The following is a 24,701-nucleotide window of genomic DNA, read 5'->3' as shown; positions in this document are numbered from 1 at the left end:
AAAAACCTTTGTGAGTTTTTAATTGCTTAATAGTATTTATTCTTCCCTGTCGCTACTTTCTCCACTGCCTGATGTTCATGACTTTAAGCTCCTCTTTTGGATTAGGTACTTTATTTGTATTGTCCTTAAAGTACATAAAATAATACCCTTTAAAGCACTACATTATAAAATAAATATTATCCCTTTAGGATCAATATAGATTTGTTTAATTACCATGGACCCACCTTAGTTTCTATGGAAACTAGAGGGTCACGACTAGTAAGGTAGGGCAGTGTGTGGTAGTAAGAGCTCAAGTCAAAATCATTTAATGGTCATGAACCACAATGGGGAATAAGTTGGTAACTTTTACAGAACAACAATTGGAAAATTATCAGGTAAAATAATTCATGTGATTAATCGTAATTATTGTTTTTAACAAATATGTGTTTTCTTTTGTAGGATTGTACTTTCTTTACCAGAAAAGAAATATTAAGGTATGTTTTAATTAAGGAAACAATTCATACATTTTTGTTAATTATTTTGTTATGCAACCATATTTGCTTAATATCTTTTGATTCCTAAACATGCGAAATGTTTGTTGTTGTTGTATATGAGCATGTTCAATACTTTATATGAATATTCCTGCCCTCAATCTTGAAAACAAGCGAACATATTCTTCTGAATTTTTTCTAGGGAGAACTGTCCTTGTTTATTTTTATCCTGCACTTTACAAGAGATCCCTATTTACAAAAATTTAACAAGAGCTAATAATAAATTCAACATATATGGCGAACTATTTATAGATGGGTGGTCAAAAAATTCAAACTAGAATTGTTTATCTTAGTTGCAGTTTTCCTCTACTGAGTATTCCAAATATAGTACCTAGAACTATAACATTTTTTATTTAGATAAGAAAAATACGTAATTTAACTAGCTTTCATTGACTATGAAAGATATTAGAGGGTTGAAGTTATGAGAACTGCATTTCATATTCTAATTCTTTAGATATTACTAGATATCTTCGCAGATTTCTTCCAGTTTTACTCAAATCTTATTCTAATAGAATTTGAATAAGACGTGTATTTTAGGTATGTACCTATATTGTTTTCTTTTATTTTTATTCTTGTTTATCTATTTCTACTTTGACTTTGAGATAGTTTTAAGATCTTTTGTTGTTTATTACTACATCAACCTTTGAGGGTAAAAGGTTTCCTAAAGTTTATATAAAATTTTATTACATAATAGGTCAACACTAAAGATTATATAAATATATATTTATAAACTAAATTTAATGTGACTACATTTTATTATATCTACTTAAAAATTCCCTGTCTTTAAAGAGTTTATAAAACTATTGTGAGTGGCTACATATGGGGGCTTTCTGGAACTTTTTGGTTAGTTCATGCATATCGGTAGCTTAAGAAATCTGTTAGTTATACTAGTATCAAGAGTATATTATATACGGGGTCTGTTGTTGCAATTCCTTCCAAATTCAAAGTCATATCTGTTATCAATTCAGAATGACTTGCAAACTTCTTATATGGGATTCTGATTTTTTCTTCTTCTTCCTTCTTGTATGTAGGCTTTAAAGCCTGTTTCTTCTTCAATATTAGCCTCCTAAATTGTTTAAATTATCGCACCATCTTTTTTTTGGTCTGCCAATAGTTCTTCGTCCATTTGGTAACTTATCTCGTGCTATTCCTACTATCCTATCCTCTGCCATTCTACTAATGTGTTCGTTCCACTCCTGTTTCTGTTTTGTTACCCATCCATTTATGTCTTCTACATTGCATGATCTTTTTATGTTTTCGCTTCTCTCCCTATCCAACAGACTTTTCCCTGATATTCGTCTAAGTATTTTCATCTCTGTTGTTTCTAGTAGTCGTCTCGTTGTAGATGTGTCAGGTCTTGTCTCCGCCGTGTATGTCAATATAGGTCTAATTGCTGCTTTATAGATTATAGATTCTTGCTTTTGTGTCTTGTCTTAGGTATTTGTTCTTCCAGATTGTGTCCATAAGGGCGGAGAGGGGCGGTGCCCCCCGGCGCCGAACCAAAAAGCGCCGGCAGGTGCCGAAAAAAAAATTCAACAATACCGAAATTACCAGAAATATTAGTAGTATTTTATTATCTTGTAAAATTGGAAATTTACCAGTCGTAGGTAGATATAAAAATAGCAGTTATTATTACTTTGATCCCCTAAGTGTACGAACCGTTATTTCTCTCATTAAACTGAACTATTAGTCCATTCACTCACGGTAAAATATTGCAAAACCTCTGAATTGTAAAGAATAGTTTGGATTAACATGAAATTTGGCATACACACAGCTATAATGTCAAAGAAGAAAATGTTATTGTGTCGACGTGTGCTTTTGCCCTAGGGGAGTACCACCCTTTCACGGAGGTGAAAAAATATACGTTCAAAATAAGTCCAGAAGTGGATAAACTGACGAATTGTAAGTAACTTAAAGTTAAGTTGTTCTATAAAGTTTTTATATTACTTAAGTCAATATCTACTTTTTGAATTATTTGTGAGTGAATATGTTCATTTTTCAACAAAAAAAAACACGTTTTCAGACAATTTTTCGCAAATAACTCAGAGTAAGTATTTTATCGAAAATATATTCGTAGTAAAAATTTTGAAAAAAAAGTCATTTCCTTCAAAATTTTAAATTACTATTTTTTATTTAAAACCAATTTTTTCAAAAATAGGCACTTTGAAATGGTGAAAGTTCCAGGTCATATAAATATACATAAGTGAAGTAAATTGTAAATCTGTAACGATTATTTTCATTTGTGATGCTAATTAAGCGGAGATTTTTACGATGTTATTTAATAAAAACAAAGGCACCAACTTTATTTTCAGCGTTACCTACTGGCTTACTTTTGCAGCTAGACACTTTTTTAAAAAACAAAAATAAAGTTTTTTCTAAAGACTTTAAAAAAGTCATAACGAGTTTTGCCCAAAAAGTGCTTTATTTTTTGGTTATTTCGAAAATTATGAAATGTTCGATTTGGAATTTGACGAATAATAACCCACTTTTCTAGAGCTACAACTCTTCCTCTACTAAATCTACCAACTTCATGCGTGCACAAGTTTTTTTAATCCTTTTATAAGCATTATATTTTTTCTAAAACAACATTTTATATTTTTGCTAAGAACATTTTTTTCAATAAAATACACACTTTTATGTTATTTGCGAAAAAAAAACGTCTAAAACCGTGGCTTTTATATTGAAAAATGAACATATTCACTCGCAATTAACTCGAAAATTATTGACTTGAAATAGTGAAAAAACTGTATATGGAACAAAAGTTGCTTAGAATTAGTCAGTTGATCCACTTCCGGACTGAATTTTAACGTATATTCATTCATCCCCGACGACGCAATATCAATTTTTTTCTTTGTTATAAATTAGCTATGCGTATGCCAAATTTCATGTCAATCCAAGCGGCTCTTTAAAATACGGAGCAAAAACCGTGAGCAAATGGACTATAATTATAATTGTCTTTGCCTATAATAGTCTATAATAGTAATAATAGGAATTGCTTGTCTTTCTTTACTTCATTTAATAATTATATATTTATATCAGGTAAAAGGGGGAGAAGTGTACTTTTGAAGTGTGTAAAATTAATAATTCTTAGCTGAGCGCTTTCGACTTATAAAGCCATCTTCGGAGCTATGGTCAAAAAGGTCAAAATACCACTATAAAGGGAGATGGGTTCCATTTATGATATGAAATACTTCTGTTTCTTATGTAGTTTTTTATTGGGTGGAAAAAACCTTGTCTGTCTGTTTAAAAAATTGTTCAATTTGCTGTTGGTTATTTTTGTATCCAGAAGAGTTAAACATCAAGAACGAGCACAAAGAACTTTCACACGAAAATTACATTATATATATATCCTTTGTGCTCGTTCTTGATGTTTAACTTTTCTGGATACAAAAATAACCAACAGCAAATTGAACAATTTTTTAAACAGACAGACAAGGTTTTTTCCAACCAATAAAAAACTACATAAGAAACAGAAGTATTTCATATCATAAATGGAACCCATCTCTCTTCATAGTGGTATTTTGACCTTTTTGACCATAGCTCCGAAGATGGCTTTATAAGCCGAAAGCGCTCAGCTAAGAATTATTAATTTTACACACTTCAAAAGTACACTTCTCCCCCTTTTACCTGTTGTCATAAGTGTGTACGAAACTATTTCAGTCTTTACATTTATATATTTATATGTTCTCTGATAATGTAATCCTTGTTTTTTGTAAATATTTATAGGATTCATAATAACTTATCAGTAGGTATATTACTTTCCTGCTGCTGAAAAACTAAGAGCAAAAAATAAGGGTTACCCAGAAGGCCATGCTAAGAACCACAAGGAGACATAATATCAAATAATACCAGGCAAAGAACAAAAATCAAAGACATAGTAGAACATGTAGCAAAAAAGTACATCATGGAGATGCGCAGGTCATGTGGCAAGAACACCGAACAACAGTTAGACTAGAAGATTATTGGAATAGCGACCGCCGGCGGAAAATCGGATAAACGAAGCAAAGATCGACCACCAACGCGCTGAAGTGACGATGTAAAGAGAACTGCCGGCAACTGGATAGCTGGTACCTCAAGATAGGGAGACATGGAGAAACTTAGAGGAGGCCTATGTTCTGCAGTGGACGATAACGGTTCGATTATAATGATGATGATACTTTCCTAACACATAAAAAATAGTTTGTAGGTCTACCGTATAACGATTCACTAAGCTACAAAAAACTACTTACAAAGAAAGGAGGAAAGGGGCGCCTAAAATTACTTGCCCCGGGGCGCTTGAAAGCCTTGGCGCGGCCGTGATTGTGTCACTAAGAGATCCCGCCGCTTTACTTGCTTTTAAGCCTTGTTGTCGTACTTCCTCTTCAACAATTTCAACTGATTTTTCCAATTTTGTTAAATACCTATGTATATTGCTTAATTACGGTTTTTAATCTAACGTAGCAATTTCGTCACAGTGAAGAATGCGCGCATGATTTTTTACTAGGTATATTCCAGTATCAGAATATATCCAGTGACAGAATACAGATAAATTGAAGGACTTTAAAGAGGTAAAAGATGTTGTCTTAAAACAGGTAAAAGAAAGATAATACCTTAATTTCTGAAGTTATTGGAGATTTATTAAGTCTTGGAGAGTACTTAATCAACTGCTTGTTATTAATGCCTTATTAATGCATATAGTTTTATTATATTTGAGTGCTTCTGTTACACCATTCATGCTTTTTGGGCCGTCTGAATAAATGTGTTCGATGCTTTCGTATCTTGATATTAAATCAGTAAAAGGTTTACATTGATGAAAGTTTGAGAAAATGCATGTTTCGGATACATTACAGCAGGGCGTTTGATCAACTCTTGGGGATAATAAACTTATTAACCCGCCGTTACACGCGTCTTCTATTGTGACGTGGTTGCACGCGTATGAGCGTCGCCCTCACCTACATAAATTCGACTTATTTCGAGGAAGAATGAATGTCAACATGTATAAATATAAAATGGGTTGTACTCACATATTATAGAAAGTCTCGTAAACCAATTTTTTTTATTAATTTAACAAAACAAAAGTAAAAATAATATAAATCAAAAGCAAGTTTTCTTAATTTTCAATTTCAGCAGGCCACTGAAGAAATTAACGTTCTTTACGCGAATTCATTTTACTAAAAATACAAATTAAAATTAATAACTGCTCTGAAGCTATTTCTTTGTTGCATTTATGTAATTAACTATTAATATTTTGTATTTTGATAACGACGTCCGAGGTGGAATTCGAAACGTCAATAAAATCAATTTTTCAAGTTAAATTGTGGCTTATTTCCCAATTAGAATAGGTAAATTTAAAAATGGGTTCTTAACGAGTGGCGCACCTAGAATTTTCCTCTGGGGGGAGGTGGGTTTGCTTGGGCACCGAAAGTTTTTTGTATTATTTGTGAAAGACAAGTTACATTTTCCTACTTTCTTTTATATATATTTCTATATGCTCTGGGTGGGATTTTAACCCCCAAACCCCCCTCGGTGTGCCACTGTTTCTAACCTAATTCAAACAATAATATTTTAATTAAACCTACCTAAATATTAAATAAAAACCTGCAAAGTTTCTTTGAGATAATAGAAACGTGATTTCACTGTGATTGTACGCGCAGTGAGGAATTCCCTCACTTGAAGAGTGATATCTCTTCTTTCAACTATCACACAGAACACTGACCGCCTGAAATATTCTATAACTTTTTCATACCCTCTCATGAACCATGCTAAAGGCATTCCTGGGTGCTTAAGGTTGTCGTATTAGTTTTCACAATTTCATTGGTTATAAACAAATATGGTGAGGGATTCCCTCATAGCGCGTGTAATGGCGGGTTAAGGCAAGGCTACGTTGAGAACATTATTCGAGGTACTTATGCCTAGACAAATTAATGCAATACGAGATAAATAAAAAGTTTATAAAGTTTTTTGTTAGTTAAATACGGTTTATTTACCATTTAATCATTACTCATTTTGCCTAATTTTAGTTTTTGTATAATTATGTCACCATTTTTCAATAAAATAAAATTTTATGATTTAGGTTGTTTCACCACTTTTTGAAACTTTTGCAATAGGGAACTTGCACATAAAAATATTTTTGCATAAAATGGTAATTGATGTTTAAAAATGTTATATTCAAAATATTACGTCTTAACAATGAATAGTGTCATAGTGTACGTGCAACATCTGATTATAGTTCCGCGAACAAAATTTCCGTTTCAAACAACTTCAAAAGTGCGAGCTGGGGTCTGACGTCACCAACCACAGTGTTCTCGTTCGCCCGTTCGGTGCGGTGAGCTATTGCATTAAATGCATTTTGCCATTGCTAGTTGTGCGTGTCGAATAACTGTCTTGTTTGCTCCGTGTTTATATTATTGTATTTAGTGTATAATATACTTTATCAAAATGGAAAACAAATCTGCGCAATATAAGTACTATATGGTGCCGGAATGCCAAAGCACAACTGTCAGAACATCCAACAAATATTTTTTGAAGTTATACTTCTTTAGGCGCGATTTCATTGAGGGTGAAATTTTATTGATCTGCGCGCATGCGCACACCGACAGTATGGTATTAGTCGTTATACGGGCTCTGATTGGGTGTTGAAATGATCTGTCAATAATTGTTCAATATGGAAGTTATCGGTAAACAAAAATATTGTAGGTATATATTAGTTTTTATTGTTGTGAGGACAGAAATAAAATCAAATTTATAATTATAGTGACTTTTTAAATAGTTTTGAAAAGCCGCAGGTACGTAATTCTAAATGTTTCAGTTGTATTCCAATAAAAAATTATCTTCATACCTATATATTAATTTGGAAAATGTAAAAAAAATAATGTAGTTACCTATTAGTAGGCAATGCTTTAATTTACATAATCTGATTACGAACAAACTTTCTACAAATCTTCATCTAATATATCGTTTTCTTACTCTATATTTTGTTGTATTTTAATTCGACAAAAATCAAACTAATAATTTGATTCATATAAATAAACAAAATGTCAAAAAGTTTATGGTGTAAACGTTTAGGTTGTGTATATTCCCACATGACGTATACGCGAATGTGGTGTAGTGGGAAATCGCTTCAACTCTCGTACGGCGCGGTGGACGTGAAGTGGGTTCAAGCCCCAAGCAAGTTGTTATTTTTTTTTATTTTTTTTTATAAATTTTATGATTGTAAGTATATTATTATATAATTTTTTTCAGAAAATACGTATTTAATTAAAATTTTTGGCAACAATTATATTATTGTTCAGAAATCATTTGTGGCATTTTTCAATGTGTTTGTGTGTGTTTTATTCTTTTATTTTTTTAATTTTTGGTATTGTTTTAATAAAAAAATTTGGAAAGTAGTAGAGAAACTGTTTAAAGTATATTGATTTCGTTGAAATCATATAACAGAAGTATAACTTCTTACGTGCGTACAAAGTACACACACATTCTTTTTTTTTTACTCTACCTGTAGAACTAAAAACGTCGATTGAAATGGCTAAAGGCATGCAGGCGAGATAAAAGGGATATTTCACAAATTAGCAAAGGTCTTTATGTCTGTGATGATCATCTCGATGTGACTATTTATCTAATTAGGTACCTAGTTCTAATACTAATAAGACATTTTCTATTTCAAGAAAAATATTAGGTAGTTGTAGTTTCATGAAATGTGCCTACTTAAACTATTGTTTATTTGTTGCAGTTGGAACAAGACATGGATAACTATATAAATTCAAGATTATGGGTGGTACCAAAATTATTAAGTCAGGTATTATCCTGCACATATTTGATTGTTAACCAGACAGAAAACGAATTTTTCCTGAGCCCATGAGCGAAAGCAGCCCTTAAAAGGGTTAAACGACAGTTTATTGAACATGCCGCTTCTACATATACGTCTGTTCTAGAGGACAATGATGATAAAGAGACAGTGTGATCCTAGTTTCACAAACTTAGTTCAACCAGGACCTGAATTAAACCAACCAGCTTTACCTCAAAAACTGAATAATGCATCAACACAGACTCACAACTCACATCAAAATCAGAAGTAAAGGTATTCAGTGTAAATTTCACAGGAGTGTTACAGTCGGGTTGTCGCCATTGAAAATATATAATAAGGAATAAGGATGCAGGGACTTCACCTTTAAAGACTTGCAAACATTATTTGAAGATACAAAAAGTGAATCAGGACGTTCTGTATTTGAAGATAGGTAATAGTGAATATAGTGTTAGTGATGACTATTGGTACAATGAAAGTGATTCTTTATCTTGTGATGAAATATGTTTCAATTAATGGAAATATATTGGAAAACACAAACACTGCATCTATTTTTAACTCTAAAAAAAGAACAGGACACATATTATTTGTCTCTTGGAGATGATTTCGGCATAAGCGAAAGCAATGCTTCGAGAATATTTGCAAAATCTGTTCCGTTAATTAGTAAATATTTAAGATCTTGTGTTTTTATACCTAAGTTGGTCCAGTTAAATAAACTTACCCTTAGTATTTCAATTAAAGACGCTTAAAATGTATTGTACTATACAATCACCAGAATAGCCTAATCGCTTTCTTTTGAAAAACTCTCGTGAGTAATAGTATCTACTTATGCGTTTTAAGCACTTTAAAAGGTAGCAATTTCTAAAGATTTATAAATTTCGCTTTGAAACTAAATAAACTGATTGTAGAACTATGCAAGAATACAAATAATATCTGGTAATTTCCAATTAAATACGATTAAAATGTTACATACAATTCCCATAACTCTAATCACGTTTTTAACCGGGCTCGACTCGTACCCGGTTGTGGTCCGTGACGTCAGACCAATAGAAGGACGTTCAAGCGCCTCCTGAGAAATCTGAATTTTATAACATTTTCAAAGCCTCGTAATAAGCGTATGGGTTAAAAATTTTTGTTTTTTACATGCAATCGTTTTAAGATCATGTTACCTTTTGTTTTTTAATATTATTTTAATATTAAAAATTTATGCAAGTTTCGTATTATGTATAATATGTAAAAACATCTTTTTTTTTCAGAGTATTTAAAAAATTTCGAGAAGTACGTCCGGATCTCATTCCAAAACAAATGCGAAAAAACGAGGCTATTAACGCAAGAATTCCATTAGAAGACAGTATAGAAAAAATTCCAGAATTACATGTAAGACAAGGCTTTGAATGATACTTGCATTTAAATTATAACATACCTCTATGGTACCAGCTTGATGTCCTAAAAATTCAAACAACTTTTTATTCGAATTTTAGTAAATTGGAATATATTTTAATTCAACATACCATACACAATTTAAAATAGTTTCTTACAAACTAATTCAAACAATTCATTTATTTCAAAAATTTCAAAAAAAAAAATATCTTTTTGGTGCTCCTGAAAAATAATGGTATAAAACTCATTTGGTAAATTTTTATTTAACTTATTCTGCACAAAATGTGTCAGGCCCTACAGCTTTACAACTTTTACCCAGGCTGTGGGTGAAAAATAGGTCGATTTCAGGATATAATTCAGGAATTTTTGAAACCTATCAGGTGTTGTAAAGGACAATGCCAGGAATAACTTCTACTAAAATGTAACCAAAAATATTGTGCGCTTTTTTTATTGCGATTTTCATTTGTTAAATTTGCAATTTTTAATGATTTTTAATTTTGTAGCTTAGGATATTGATTTTAGAGAAAAACTTTTTCATATAAAGTTGTAGTAAATTAAAAAACCAACAATTTAAGATATGGTAAGTTTAATTTCGTTAATTGGTTATTGCAAAACAGCCTGCGAAAGGTCCAAAATGGCCGTTTTTTACAATTGCATTATTTATTGTACAAATAATTTTTTTTTATTTTTTAAAGCTTTAAACTGAAGATCTTTCAATTCCAAACATAAAAAAAATTGTAAAGCCAGATTAACGAATTTGTTGCTTAGATAGTATAAATTGTTTATCCCAAGAGGTCAAATGTCGAAGGCTATAACTTTAAAAAAAAATCGTAGAGAGTTGGTGAAACATCCAATCTCCTTCTAAAGAGTTATATTTTCATATTCTCATGTAAATAAATGCGTAAAATATTTTTAAACCTCTAATTTTTGGGTTTGAAAATAAGGGGGCAATTTTCGTTATAAACATTTAGAGCTGAAGCGGCCCTGTACATCCTATGAGTTTATAACTTACAGATTATTGTTGCTAAAGATGAAACGAAGATTTATAAAAAAATAAAAAATTTCTACGACCAACTGAAGCCGAGATAATTTTTGGGTTTGAAAATAAGGGGGCAAATTTCGTTATAAACATTTAGAGCTGAAGCGGCCCTGTACATCCAATGAGTTTCTAACTTACAGATTATTGTTGCTGAAGACGAAACGAAGATTTATAAAAAAATAAAAATTTTCTACAACCAACTGAAGCCGAAATAATTGTTTTTTGTTCTTAAATCGTAGTGCCTTTATTTATAACAATTAAGAAATTATTTTAAAGTCATTGACTAAAGAAAGACTTATATTATCTTAAAATAAAAATTATTATAAAATATAATTACATTTAATTATTAAAAATTATTTTTAAAATCGGTGCTTTTGCAAGCGGCCGAATTTTGCAAATCGCCCGGCTCGCTTCAAATCCGCGCGCTCGGAAAATTTTTACGTAACTTGTATTAAATTTTGACAGAAAACAATTTAATAATATTACCATTATAATATACAGTCTATTTACCACTGTATTTGTTTTTCTTGATAAACTTTTATATGTGAAATCCAAAACGAATAGTCACTACAAGAAGAAAAAGTGTTATATTGTATATTATAGTAAGAAGTAACATTATTATTATATTTATATAACAATGAGAAAATTAAAAATATAGTTATATATTCATATATATATATATATATATATATATATATATATATATATATATATATATATATATATCAAGCAGTGATTCTTGAGGATGCAGTCTATTTTGGCCCACAAGACAAAGAAAACTCTTTGACTTACTGTCAAGCTTTCGAATTTATTTTAATTCTTTTTCAAGACATCTGTTGACAAAAATATACAATTATAAAAATTATGTAGGTACTTACAATTTTCTTAATTACTTACTAGTCATGAGATTACATTGAAAAAATTTGAAACTTTATTAAAAGGACAATTATGCACATAGGTATGAAAAATTATTTTTAAAAACTTCAGTTATGTTGTCATGTTTGAAATATGTCATGAAATATGTAAAGTGTATACACTTTATATAGGAGGAAAGTAAAACTAGTAACAACATATTTTTTATTTTTTTATTAGATTTTATTAGATTGATCTATGAAAAAAAAATTAATAACATCAAACCCAATTAGTCCAGTCATTTTTTAAAGCATGTTGGATTTTAATGTTGGATTATATGATAGAAAATCAGATTATGATGTACTATATATTATATATATATTATATATATAATATATATATATATATATATATATATATATATATATATATATATATATATATTATATATATTATATATATATTTTGTCTTGTGGGCCAAAATAGACTGCATCCTCAAGAATCACTGCTTGATATTTGAATATACAGTCAAGAATACCATAATCTTATATATATATATATATATATATATATATATATATATATATATATATAAGGAGAGGTTAACGCGAGTTAATAGATATCGGCATGGCTCGCAACAATGAAAATACAAAATATGCATAAGATGGAATGCAACCACAGACACGTGTTTCTGACTTATTAGTCGTCATCAGTATGGTATAGCCAAACAGGAGCAACGCAACCAATTTGTGGCTGTAATGTTAGAAGACCCTCAGGATTCGAGAGCAACAACTAACACATCCACGGAGGAAGCTACAGCTACCTGAGGAAAGTAATGCCAAACGTTTAAAACGTTTTAAGATCAAACTGTTTGATCTTAAAACGTTTTAAACGTTTGGCATTACTTTCCTCAGGTAGCTGTAGCTTCCTCCGTGGATGTGTTAGTTGTTGCTCTCGAATCCTGAGGGTCTTCTAACATTACAGCCACAAATTGGTTGCGTTGCTCCTGTTTGGCTATACCATACTGATGACGACTAATAAGTCAGAAACACGTGTCTGTGGTTGCATTCCATCTTATGCATATTTTGTATATATATATATATATATATATATATATATATATATATATATATATATATATATATATATATATATATTCGGAAAGATTTCCGCTGTCAGGTAAATGAAAATTACTAAGTTCTCGGGAAGAACCGCGTTGAGAATTTATAACTCGACGTTTCGGCACCCTTTTTGGAGCCATTATCAAGAGGGGTATGGTTCCGTTCGAGTTCGGGGTCTCAATCTGCCTACTCCCCTCACTCGTGACGTACCAGTAGTGTCTTGTTCTCTAGGAGAACGGTCAAGCGGCACTGAGGTCTCAATCTGCCTACTCCTCAGTGTCGAGTCCTGTCTTCGCCTGTGTAGCTCCTTTTATACTCTCAGTGCGCGCGGGAACTGTATGCGCGGGAGAGGCCTGAGTGGGATCGACTGGCGTGAGGATTCGCCGAAGCAGCGGTCGCCATGTTGCCGGCAGTCTTTTGGCGTCATCGCGTGTGTTTAGGCTGTCAGGGCGTTTTTCAATTTCGATGGCTTCACGGATGATTCTCGATTTTAAGGAGCGGACAGGGGCGATGGTTTTTGCTTTCTCGAAATCTATTTGGTGACCTGTCTGAATATGATGTTGGGCAAGGGCTGAAGTAGTGTCGGAATGTTTTACAGATATGGAATGTTCGTAGATACGGTTTTGGATTCGTCGGTTTGTCTGTCCTATGTATGTCCGTGGGCAACTGGAACAAGGTATCTCGTAGACACCATGGTCTTCATTGGGGATTTGGTCTTTTACGGATCTGACAAGATTTGACAACTTGGAGTGAGTAGTGAAGACGGTTTTGATATTTAGAGGGGTAATAATTCTACTAATCTTGTCAGTGACACCTTTGATAAAAGGTAGAAAGATTTTGGGTTGATCGGGTGGCAAGTTTTCTTTATTAGATGAAATGGGATTTAGATGTTTCTGAATGCTCCTATTAATTTGGGTTTTATGGTAGCCGTTTTGTAAGAGTGTTTGCCTTATTGAATATATTTCAGATGGTCTGTGATTGTCGTCACTAAGCCTTATAGAGCGGGAAACAAGAGTGTTGACAACTGAACTGAGTTGGGCGGGGTGATGATGTGACTATATATATATATATATATATATATATATATATATATATATATATATATATATATGTATCATTTTTGTAATATTATTTCTTCAGAAATGAAATTTCACATATAAAAGTTTATCAAGTAAAACAAATACAATGGTAAATAGACTGTATATTATAATGGTAATATTATTAAATTGTTTTCTGTCAAAATTTATTAGAAGTTACGTAAAAATTTTCCGAGCGCGCGGATTTGAAGCGAGCCGGGCGATTTGCAAAATTCGGCCGCTTGCAAAAGCACCGATTTTAAAAATAATTTTTAATAATTAAATGTAATTATATTTTATAATAATTTTTATTTTAAGATAATATAAGTCTTTCTTTAGTCAATGACTTTAAAATAATTTCTTAATTGTTATAAATAAAGGCACTACGATTTAAGAAAATTTTTATTTCGGCTTCAGTTGGTTGAAGAAAATTTTTATTTTTTTATAAATCTTCGTTTCGTCTTCAGCAATAATAATCTGTAAGTTAGAAACTCATTGGGTGTACAGGGCCGCTTCAGCTCTAAATGTTTTTTAACGAAATTTGCCCCCTTATTTTCAAACCCAAAAATTATCTCGGCTTCAGTTGGTCGTAGAAATTTTTTATTTTTTCATAAATCTTCGTTTCATTTTCAGCAACAATAATATGTAAGTTAAAAACTCATAGGACGTACAGGGCCGCTTCAGCTCTAAATGTTTATAACGAAATTTGCCCCCTTATTTTCAAACCTAAAAATTAGAGGTTTAAAAATGTTTTACGCATTTATTTACATCAGAATATAAAAATATAACTCTTTAGAAGGAGATTGGATGTTTCACCAACTCTCTATGATTTTTTTTTAAAAAGTTATAGCCTTCGACATTTGACCTCTTGGGATAAACAATTTATAATATCTAAGCAACAAATTCGTTAATCTGGCTTTACAATTTTTTTTATGTTTGGAATTGAAAGATCTTCATTTTAAAGCTTTAAAAAATAAAAAAATTATTTGTACAATAAATAATGCAATTGTAAAAAACGGCCATTTTGGACCTTTCGCAGGCTGTTATGCAATAACCAATTAACGAAATTAAACTTACCATACTTCAAATTGTAGGTTTTTTAATTTACTAAAACTTTCTATTAAAAAGTTCTTCTCTAAAATCAATATCCTAAGCTGCAAAATTAAAAATCATTAAAAATTGCAAATTTAACAAATGAAAATCGCAATAAAAAGAGCGCACAATATTTTTGGTTACATTTTAGTAGAAGTTATTCCTGGCATCGTCCTTTACAACACCTAATAGGTTTCCAAAATTCCTGAATTATATCACGTTTTTTCACCCACAGCTTGGAGAATTTAGTTTTTTTAATAGCAGGCGTGACTTCTTCAATGAATTCTGGCTTTCATCTGCAAAAGTTACTTCTGCATATTTCTTCAAAGTGTCTAGTTTTTTTTTCCACGCGTAATAGTGGTTTGCCTTGGTTATCTGTCAAAAACTCAACTATTCTAGGCTTGTATAAGCCTACAGCTTCTTTAACTTTTTTGTGCATATTGAATGAATCGTGTTTATGTTGCAATAGCTGCATTTCCGCACACTCTTCTCTTAGAGCCGTGTATTGTTAGCTATTCTGATTGTTTTTTTGGTCTCTTCTATGTCTATAAAGAAGCAATAAAATCATAAATAAAATAAACGTAATTAAGGTATAGTACACTTTAGAAGACCAAAAATAATTATTTTTTTCAAGAATTTTTTTCTCAGAACCTTTATTAAAAATGAACAAAAAACTTTTTACATATTAATATGTAACTCTTAGAGAGTACAAAAAATATATCCTTTTTCATTTATGCACGTACACTAATATTGTAGAGGGCGCAAAAGTCGAGGCCTCAAAAAATGATGGCCGACAGTTAATCTCAGGATTGGGATATCTGAAACAAAAAAAATCGTACTGCATTTGAAAGAGGAAGGTTTCTTACGTGACAATTTACAACAATTTGACCAAAAAATAAAAAATAAATATTTTTTAACAATGAAAAACGGGCGATTTTTTAACAAAATTTTTTCAAATTTCCGTAAAATATTTTTTTTGTGGAATTTTTCACTAACGGTGGTAAATTGTCACGTAAGAAACCTTCCTTTTTCAAATGCCGTAAGAGTTTTTTGTTTCAGAGATTCCAATCCTGAGATTAACTGTCCGCCATCGGAACTACTTTTTTTTGAGTCCTCGACTTTGGCGCCCTCTGCTTAGTGTAAATGAAAAAAGATATATTTTTGAAGATATTCTTCTTTAGCGGCGAATCGATTGAGGGTAAAATTTGATTGATCTCCGCGCATGCGCACACCGACAGTATGGTATTAGTTGTTATACGGGCTCTGATTGGGTGTTGAAATTTTGAAATGATCTGTCAATATTTGTTCAATATGGAGGTTATCGGTAAACAAAAATATTGTATAATATTAGTTTTTATTGATGTGTGGACAGAAATAAAATCAAATTTATAATTATAGTGACTTTTTAAATAGTTTTGAAAAGCCGCAGGTACGTAATTCTAAATGTTTCAGTTGGAAATACCTAATAGTTTCAATACCTATCTATTTGGAAAATGTAAACAAAATAATGTAGTGTAGTTACCTATTAGTAGGCAATGCTTTAATTTACATAATCGGATTACGAACAAACTTTCTACAAATCTTCATCTCATATATCGTTTTCTTACTCTATATTTTGTTGTATTTTATTTCGACAAAAATCAAACTAATAATTTTATTAAATTCATATAAATTTATGGTGTAAACGTTTAGTTTGTGTATGTTCCCACATGACGTATACGAGAGTTTGGTGCAGTTTGAAATGGCGTCAACTTTCGTACGGCGCGGTAGACGTGAAGTGGGTTCAAGCCCCAAGCAAATTATTATTTTTTAATTTTTTTTATAGATTTTATGATTGTAAGTAGATATATTATTATATAATTTTTGAAGATATTCTTCTTTTTTGAAAGTGGTAGATAAGAAAGTTAGTTTGATTTTTAAATAAAATAAGTACAAATTCTGAGAAAGGTTCTGAGAAAAAAATTTTGAAAGAATGCTTATTTTTGGTCTTCTAAAGTGTACTAGTACCTTAAAACAAAGTTTAAAGATCTGTAATATTTGTATAATGTTTCTTTTTAGGAAAATCCTTTCAAAAAACGAATATGTGAAGTATTCTCTAGAGATGGTAAAGGTAATTTATCCTTTGAGGATTTTTTGGATCTCCTTTCGGTTTTCAGCGAACAAGCTCCTCGAGATATTAAAGTTTTTTATGCCTTTCGTATTTATGGTACGTATAACTATTTATTTAGCAGGTACGATTCTAAAGTGAAAAGGTCTGATCACTGTTTCAATTGAAATATTAATCTAAAAAAATGTAATGATTCTACAGCGCGAGTTATCTTCCATGTACAACGTACACTTCGCGTCATATAAAACTGGTACACTTTTTTTCCCAATGTAAACCTGTGTTCAGACTGACAATTATTGTTCGTGAATCACTTCGTCGTTGCCATCACAAATAACGGAATTGCACTAAATCTAAATACAAAAAAATAACATTTAAAATGTATATTTCGAAGTGTAAAAGTTATTCATTTTGTATTAATTTCAAATTAAATTTTTAATTTTTCCAGTATGTTTTATTAAATAAAACATATTAAATTTTATTCTACACAACTTAATGCAGTTTTGTCATTGTCATTTGACATTAAACATAATAATTTAAAGTCATGTCAAGATTTATTATCTATCATTATTTTTGAATTGAAATATTTTCATAAATTATAATAAAACACGAATCAATGTATATGGATACTTAATTGAGATGACGGAAAATTACAATTGTTTTAGTTTTTAGTATATTAAAAAATGCGGTCTGTCGCACACCCCCGTTTTTACCTAGTTTGATCGTTGAACTGGCAACGTTGCCCTAGAAATTGGAATGACACTTGTGACAAAATCAACTTACACAACTTGAAAAACACGATTTTCGGTTATAAGAGTTGTACCAGCTTTTTTTGACGCGAAGTGTACAACATTCAATATGTATTATTAATGTGTTAAATTTCCTGTGTGAGTGGAAATCGAAACTAGTTAATTCTTTCTTTATTTCTCCCCTTCCTTATACCCTTTCAGGTGTCGGATTTTGGTTTAGTTTAGCTACATATTCACCCATCTCTTCCATTCGTTTCTGTCTTGTGCTCTTATTGCCTCATTTCTTATTCTATCCCATTTGGTCTTTCCGGCTATAGCTCGTAGCTTCCAGCTAGCATATTTACAAATGCTCCTATACTACGGCACCCATCTACACTATTACGCTATAAACCCTCATTGATTTCGGCACCTATTAAATTATAAGACATCTATTAAATTATGGTGTCATAAGTTTTTATTGCAATTAATATTATTGTAAGTATTGTATATTTATATTTCAATTTATTGCTTGAAAAACAGGAATAGAAATGTATTTTCTTTTCTGAAAAATGTCTTTGGCAGAGCCAATTAGCCAGATTTGTTTGTGATTGATTGCAGATTCATAGTCATAAATTTCTTATTTCATAACATACGTACTACAATATTATTTTTATAGATACATAATAAGTATATTTTGTTGCTTTACTTTTTTATTTTTATTTTTTTATAGAAATGTCGAAATTTTTAATAGAAATGTCTAAACAGCAATAAACCTAGCATACTTAAGAATGTGTTTTTCTTAAGAATGTGTGTAAAGTCTTATTTTTGTGTCAATTAATTTAATTAAAAAATTGTTTTTGGATATCCAGTATAAATAATTATGTTAATGTTTATATTACTGAATAGAGAATTGAATTGCCTTTCAAATGAGCTATCACACGACCCCTATTTTTATTGAAAAAATCATCGATTACGTCATCACGTCCAGACGGATGACGTCACTAGTATAATATATATGCCAAAAAATCATAAATTAAAATCAAAAATCGACCTGTTTCGGTAATTTCTAATAATATTGTTTATTTAGCTAATAATGAATTTATGCGTTACTTTATGGACGCACTGTATACGAGTAATTATATCTGTACTTATAAATAAATAAAAATAAAAAATATTTATTTGTTTTTTATTCATTGGCGTTTTTTTTAATTTCTGTTTTATTTGTTTCTCGGGTTAGGGTCAAAAAACACATTCTTTAGTATGCTAGGTTTATTGCAGTTTCGACATTTCTATTTGAATACAATAAATCGAAATATACAATACTTACAATAATATTAATTGCCATAAAAACTTAGGCACCATAATTTAATAGATGTCTTATAGCAGGGGTGGCCAAGCTCCTTGATAGTCCGAGCCATTTTTCAAAATTTGAAATTTTTAGTTAACCGCAACTAAACAATTAAAAAGTGCAAAAAGGTATCAAATTTTTTTCTCACTGTTTGGATTTCACGAAATTTAAAGTGAAATAAAATGGTTCACATCGTTGTTTCAAATAATGCTATAAGCCGCCTTTACTAATTCAGGGTACAGTAGAGCGTCGATTATCCGAACTAATTGGGGGACATGGGCGTTCGGAAAACCGATTTGTTCGGATAATCGAACTATATTGAGATTGTCATACATATTTATCCACAAGTGAATGAAAACCATATTTATATAACTATATTTGTTCATACCTTGATAATGACAAATAGCAATTAAACAAAAAGGTGCAGTCTTTGCAACAACATATTTTTGGATACAAAATTGAAGAAAATTAAAGATATTTTAAGCGTTAATTACTAACGCTTGCTCAGTACTCGAGTGCGGGGCGCAGGAGTCGGGAGTTTGGATAACCGGTCGTTCGGTTGATCAACGTTCGGATAATCGACGCTCTACTGTACTTCGATTCTTCATCATCCTTCCATCTTTTTCTGGGACGGCCTACTGATCTACCGAAATCAAAAGACACTGATCTTCAAAAAACATTGTATTTAACACTATCTTCCTCTGATCTTACTACATGACCTGTCCATCTTATCTAAGCTTTTATATGTCTGACGATGTTTTCAGTACCATACAGAGTCACCAGTTCAGTTGTATTTCGTCTTCTCTTCATTTATTCGAAGGCTCAGACTATACCTGTTTCTTCCTCGAGTTGTGAAAACACCTCTCTCACGTCTATTGTAGAATGGGGGACTGCATCTAGACCATCATCAAATTCCAGCAATTTGATCCTCGATTCGCAAATCCCCCTGTCAGTGACGAATGTAGGCGATCATCATGGCAATCTTTATTTTATCTGCAGCAACGCGAAAAAACTGCACAGATGTGTTGAACCAGATTCTGAAGTTCTTTAACCAGGATGTTCTCTTCTTCCTAATCCTGGACCTCGCATTCCAAATATTTTTCCTTGCCGGTTGGCTTGTAGGAGGAATATCTGGATTCATTTCGCATAATATGTCCAAAGTATTCCAACTTTCGAGATTTGATGGTGATTAGTACCCCTCGGTTCTTCCCCATTTTTCTAAGGATCTCCTCATTTGTGATCCGGTAAGTCCACGGGATAGATGATATTTTACTTATTACATATTCTAAGGCCAAATTGAATAGCAACGGTGAAGTGGTCTCCTTGTCTAAATCCTAATGTTACACTTAGTTATTTAAAGTTGTTAGTAATTTAAAACATTTTTAAACACAAAAATTGAAAGTAATTCAGGATATTATTTATTGAGAGCCACAAATAATCCTTCAAAGAGCCACATGCGGCTCGCGAGCCACAGTTTGGCCACCCCTGTCTTATAGTTTAATAGGTGCCTAAATCAATGAGGGTTTGTAGCGTAATAGTGTATTTCAAAGGCTAACCGATTTCAGCACTCTGGTGCCGTAGTATAGGAGCATCCGTGAATATGCTTCTTTCCGGCTATAGCTTTTCTTAATTGCATTTATCCTACTATTATGCTTTTTCTGTAAAATCCAATTTTCGCTCGTATACAGTATCGTCGGTATCACAATCGTATTATATATTTTAATTTTTGTTTCTTTTTTCCTCAGAACTGGCGCTAGTGCGTAGTACAGTTTGTTTGATTTTTTAGTTCTGTTAGTTATTTCGAGGTCTATTTTCCCATCATTGGTAATTATACTTCCAAGATAATCATATGTGGTAACTATTTCCAGTTGAGTATTTTTGTATTTTATATTTATTTCATTTTCTTCCTTTTCGCTGATGACCATTATTTTACTTTTCTCTATGTTTATTTCCATTTTTAATTTCTCTGTTTCTGCTGTCCATATGTTTATAAGTTTTTGCATTTTTATCACGGAATCTGCTATAAGGACTATATCATCCGCATACAATAAGGCTTCTATTTTTATTGGCTGTAATCTTTGGTATCCTATTATTGTCTGTATTTGGTTCGTTCTTTCTCCAGTATTTCTAGTCAATTCGTTCATGACTATTATGAATAGTAGCGGACTAAGCCTGTCTCCTTGTTTGATACCTCTTTCCCAATTGAATTCTTAAGATCTTTCTCCTGCTATCTATACACGTCCTTTTACTACTCTGTATATACTCAATTATTTTTATCAGTGTAATTGGTACGTTCATGTTCTGAAAGCATTTCCATATATTTTTTCTTTCTATAGAGTCGAATGCTGCCCTTAGATCTATGAATGCCAGAATGAGCTTCTCCCCGAGTCAATACTCCTTTCTATTATATTTCTAATGATGTATAGACCGATCAAATAAAATTACAATACATGTAAATCAAAATGTAATTCTGTACAGGTTGGAATAATTTTTTTATCAAAGTTTAGGTCCAAGCAAAAGATATTTTCAAGAAAGTATATGATTCATATGAGGGGATCATTGTTTAAATAATTCAAAATAGGTAATTTTTGCAAAAAATTTATTTTTTTAGCTGCTGCGGTAATTCGTGTTTTTATTAAGGATTTTAAAATTTATTTCTGCAAAGATGATGAAACAGTCTATTATATGAGACTTACTAAATTAATTTTGACCGGTAATTTATTTAAATAACTGTAAATCAAAATTGAAAAACATATTTCCAAAAAAATATTATTTGCAATATAAATAAGCACTATAAAATATTTTACTTTGCAGAAAAAGTTGCGCTATGATATTACTATAAATCGACAAAAAAATTGGTTGATAAATATTAAGTAGTTTATGAGATATTTAATTTGTTTATAAAAAATTACCATTTTTTCAATTGCAAAAACGCGGTTGTTGCCGACAGAGTATACAAGTTTTTAAAGTCACATGTGTTTTGGTTTTATATATATATTTTCGATAAATGTATTGACAAATCAAAATTTCAATTAAACACCCCTCAAAAATTACGTTTGAAAATTGGTGTAATTTGTTTAAAATTTATTTTTTTAATAACATCGCCGGGATTAAAAATTTTAAAATTATTTTTCGGTATTCGTATTCTTGACAATTTTTGACATATTCACAAAAGCATAAAAGTTTTCTAGAAGCATTTTTGGCCGAGATAGTCCCAGTTTAAAAATTCATAATTTGTTTATTTATCAATATTGACATTTAAAAGTACGTAAGTACATCTATTATCCTTACTACTTAACAATGTCATTTCTACACATAATAAAAATTGTAGAATATTTTGAAACATGATGATTTTCGTAGCACCTTAAATGAAAACTTTTTGTCTGAAAATTGGCGGAGGAGAGTTTCCAATATCTCCGTTAATAATGGGCCAATTTCAATGTTTTCAACATTTTTTTCTGTTTTCTGTCAGCAGTAGAATGTAGTTTGAGTTAAATAAATTACATACATTCTTCTTTTTGTGTCAATTAATTTAATTCAAAATAATTTTTCTTGGACACCCTGTATAAATAATTATGTCAATGTTAATATTACTGAATAGAGAATTGAATAACCTTTCAAATGAGCTAGCACGCGATCCCTATTCCCTATTTAAAAATAAGGGGTGGGGGTTGTGGAAGGGAGGGGGTTGACAAATGACAGATGTATGTACCGTAAAAAGTGGTCCCCTTAGACCAAAAATCGACCTGTTTCGTCATTTCCTTAAGATCTAATAAATATTGCCAAATATCAAGGTGGATTTTTTCTTTGCCTCACACTGTATATATTTTAATATTCTACACAGAAAAAAGTCTTAAATAAATTTTTAATGCTAATTCAGTATTACTTTTTTTTATAAAAAATCTTTTGTCTCAATTTTTATTTATCATATCTAGAGAAAAAAAAAATTGAAAAAATTTTTTATAACAAATTGACGAATATTTTATTGTTAAAAGTGTCATTTACTGTGTCAGTTACTATTTTTATAAGCTACCATAAACTAAAAAAAAAAAAAAACATTGAAATTGGTCCATTATTAATGAAGGTATTGCAAAGTACTACTGCACCACTCTTCATGTAAAAAGTTTTCAGTTAAGGTCGCTACGAAAAACATTACTTGTTAAAATATTATAAAATTTTAACTCTATGTATAAATGACACTGTTAAGTAGTAGGGTTGATAGATGTACTCACGCACTTAAATGTCAATATTGATAAATAAACAAATTATGAATTTTTAAACTTGGAGAAGCTATGTATCTAGAAAAGATTGGCAAAAAATGGATCTAGAAAAATTTTTTCTTTTGTAAATGTGTCAAAAGCTACCGGGAACACGAATACCGAAAAATAATTTCAAAATTTTTAATCCAGGTGATGTTATTAAAAAAACAAGTTCTAAACAAATTACACCAATTTTCAAACGCCATTTTGAAGGGGTGTTTAATTAAAATTTTAATTTGTCAATACATTTATCGAAAATATACATAAAAGCAAAAAAAATGAGATCTTAAAAACTTGTATACTCTATCGGCAACAACCGCGTTTTTGCAATTGAAAAAATGGTAATTTTTTATAAACAAATTAAATATCTCATAAACTACTCAATATTTATCAACCAATTTTTTTGACAATTTATAGTGATATCTTAGCGCAACTTTTTGTGCAAAACAAAATATTTTATAGTGCTTATTTATATTGCAAATAATATTTTTTTGGAAGTTTGTTTTTTAGTTTTGATTTACAATTATTTAAATAAATTAGGGGTCAAATTTAATTTAGTAAGTCTCATGTAAAAGACTGGGTCTTCATCTTTGCAGGAAAAAATTGTAAAATCCTTAATATAAACAAGAATTGCCGCAGCAGTTAAAAAAGTAAGTTTTGTGCAAAAATTACCAATTTTTAATTATTTAAACAATGATCCCCTCATATGAACCATATACTTTCTTGAAAATATCTTTTGTTTTGACCTAAACTTTCATAAAAAATTGATTCCAACCTGTACGGAATTACATTTTGGTTTTATTTTATTTTATTGGGCTAGTAATTGTTATCGTTTGTCTGTCTTTCTGGTCTAAACGCTGCTTGTTCTTCTCTTCTCCCAGTTCTTTTTCTACCTCTTGTCTTAGCCTCTAGTGAGTCGAATGCTGCCCTTAGATCTATGAATGCCAGAATGAGCTTTCCCCCGAGTCAATACTTCATTCTATTATATTTCTAATGATGTAAATATTATCGTTTGTCTGTCTTTCTGGTCTAAACGCTGCTTGTTCTTCTCCCAGTTCTTTTTCTACCTCTTGTCTTAGCCTCCTCTCTACTATTTTCGTGTATATTTTAAAACATACCGATGATAAAAATATTGCTCTATAATTTTCGCAGTTGACGTGTTCTCCCATTTTGTATATTGGCACTATAAGGTTACTTTTGGGATTTGCTGCTTTTCCCATGCCTCTTTGTATATTTTCAACAACCAGTTTATCTCTTCGTCTCCCATGTAGTTGACCATTTCCGGATCTATATCATCATCCCATCCAGCTTTACCTATTTTTACGTTTGATACTTCCTATATTACTTCTTCTCTACTTATTTGCTCTAATTCTTTATTCTCGTTATCTTGAT

The 24,701-nt window shown here is 30.9% G+C and overlaps 1 protein-coding gene across 1 annotated transcript in view; it reads left to right on the top strand.

Annotated features, from left to right (window-relative positions):
• Positions 1-41: 41 nt before the first annotated feature.
• The window catches only part of LOC126893268 (calcium and integrin-binding family member 2), a 31,998-nt gene continuing 7,338 nt past the window's right edge, over positions 42-24,701 (top strand). Inside the window, exons 1-4 of the mRNA XM_050663282.1 lie at positions 42-374; positions 439-473; positions 9,567-9,687; positions 16,929-17,076. Of these exons, the coding sequence (XP_050519239.1) occupies positions 324-374; positions 439-473; positions 9,567-9,687; positions 16,929-17,076 (355 nt within the window). The 5' untranslated portion in view covers positions 42-323. The remainder of the gene's footprint in view (positions 375-438; positions 474-9,566; positions 9,688-16,928; positions 17,077-24,701) is intronic.

Source organism: Diabrotica virgifera, chromosome 10 (genome assembly GCF_917563875.1).
Source record: "Diabrotica virgifera virgifera chromosome 10, PGI_DIABVI_V3a".
Lineage (NCBI taxonomy): Eukaryota > Metazoa > Arthropoda > Insecta > Coleoptera > Chrysomelidae > Diabrotica > Diabrotica virgifera.
Note: the sequence above shows the minus strand (reverse complement) of the source record. Positions and strands in the feature narration are given on the sequence as shown.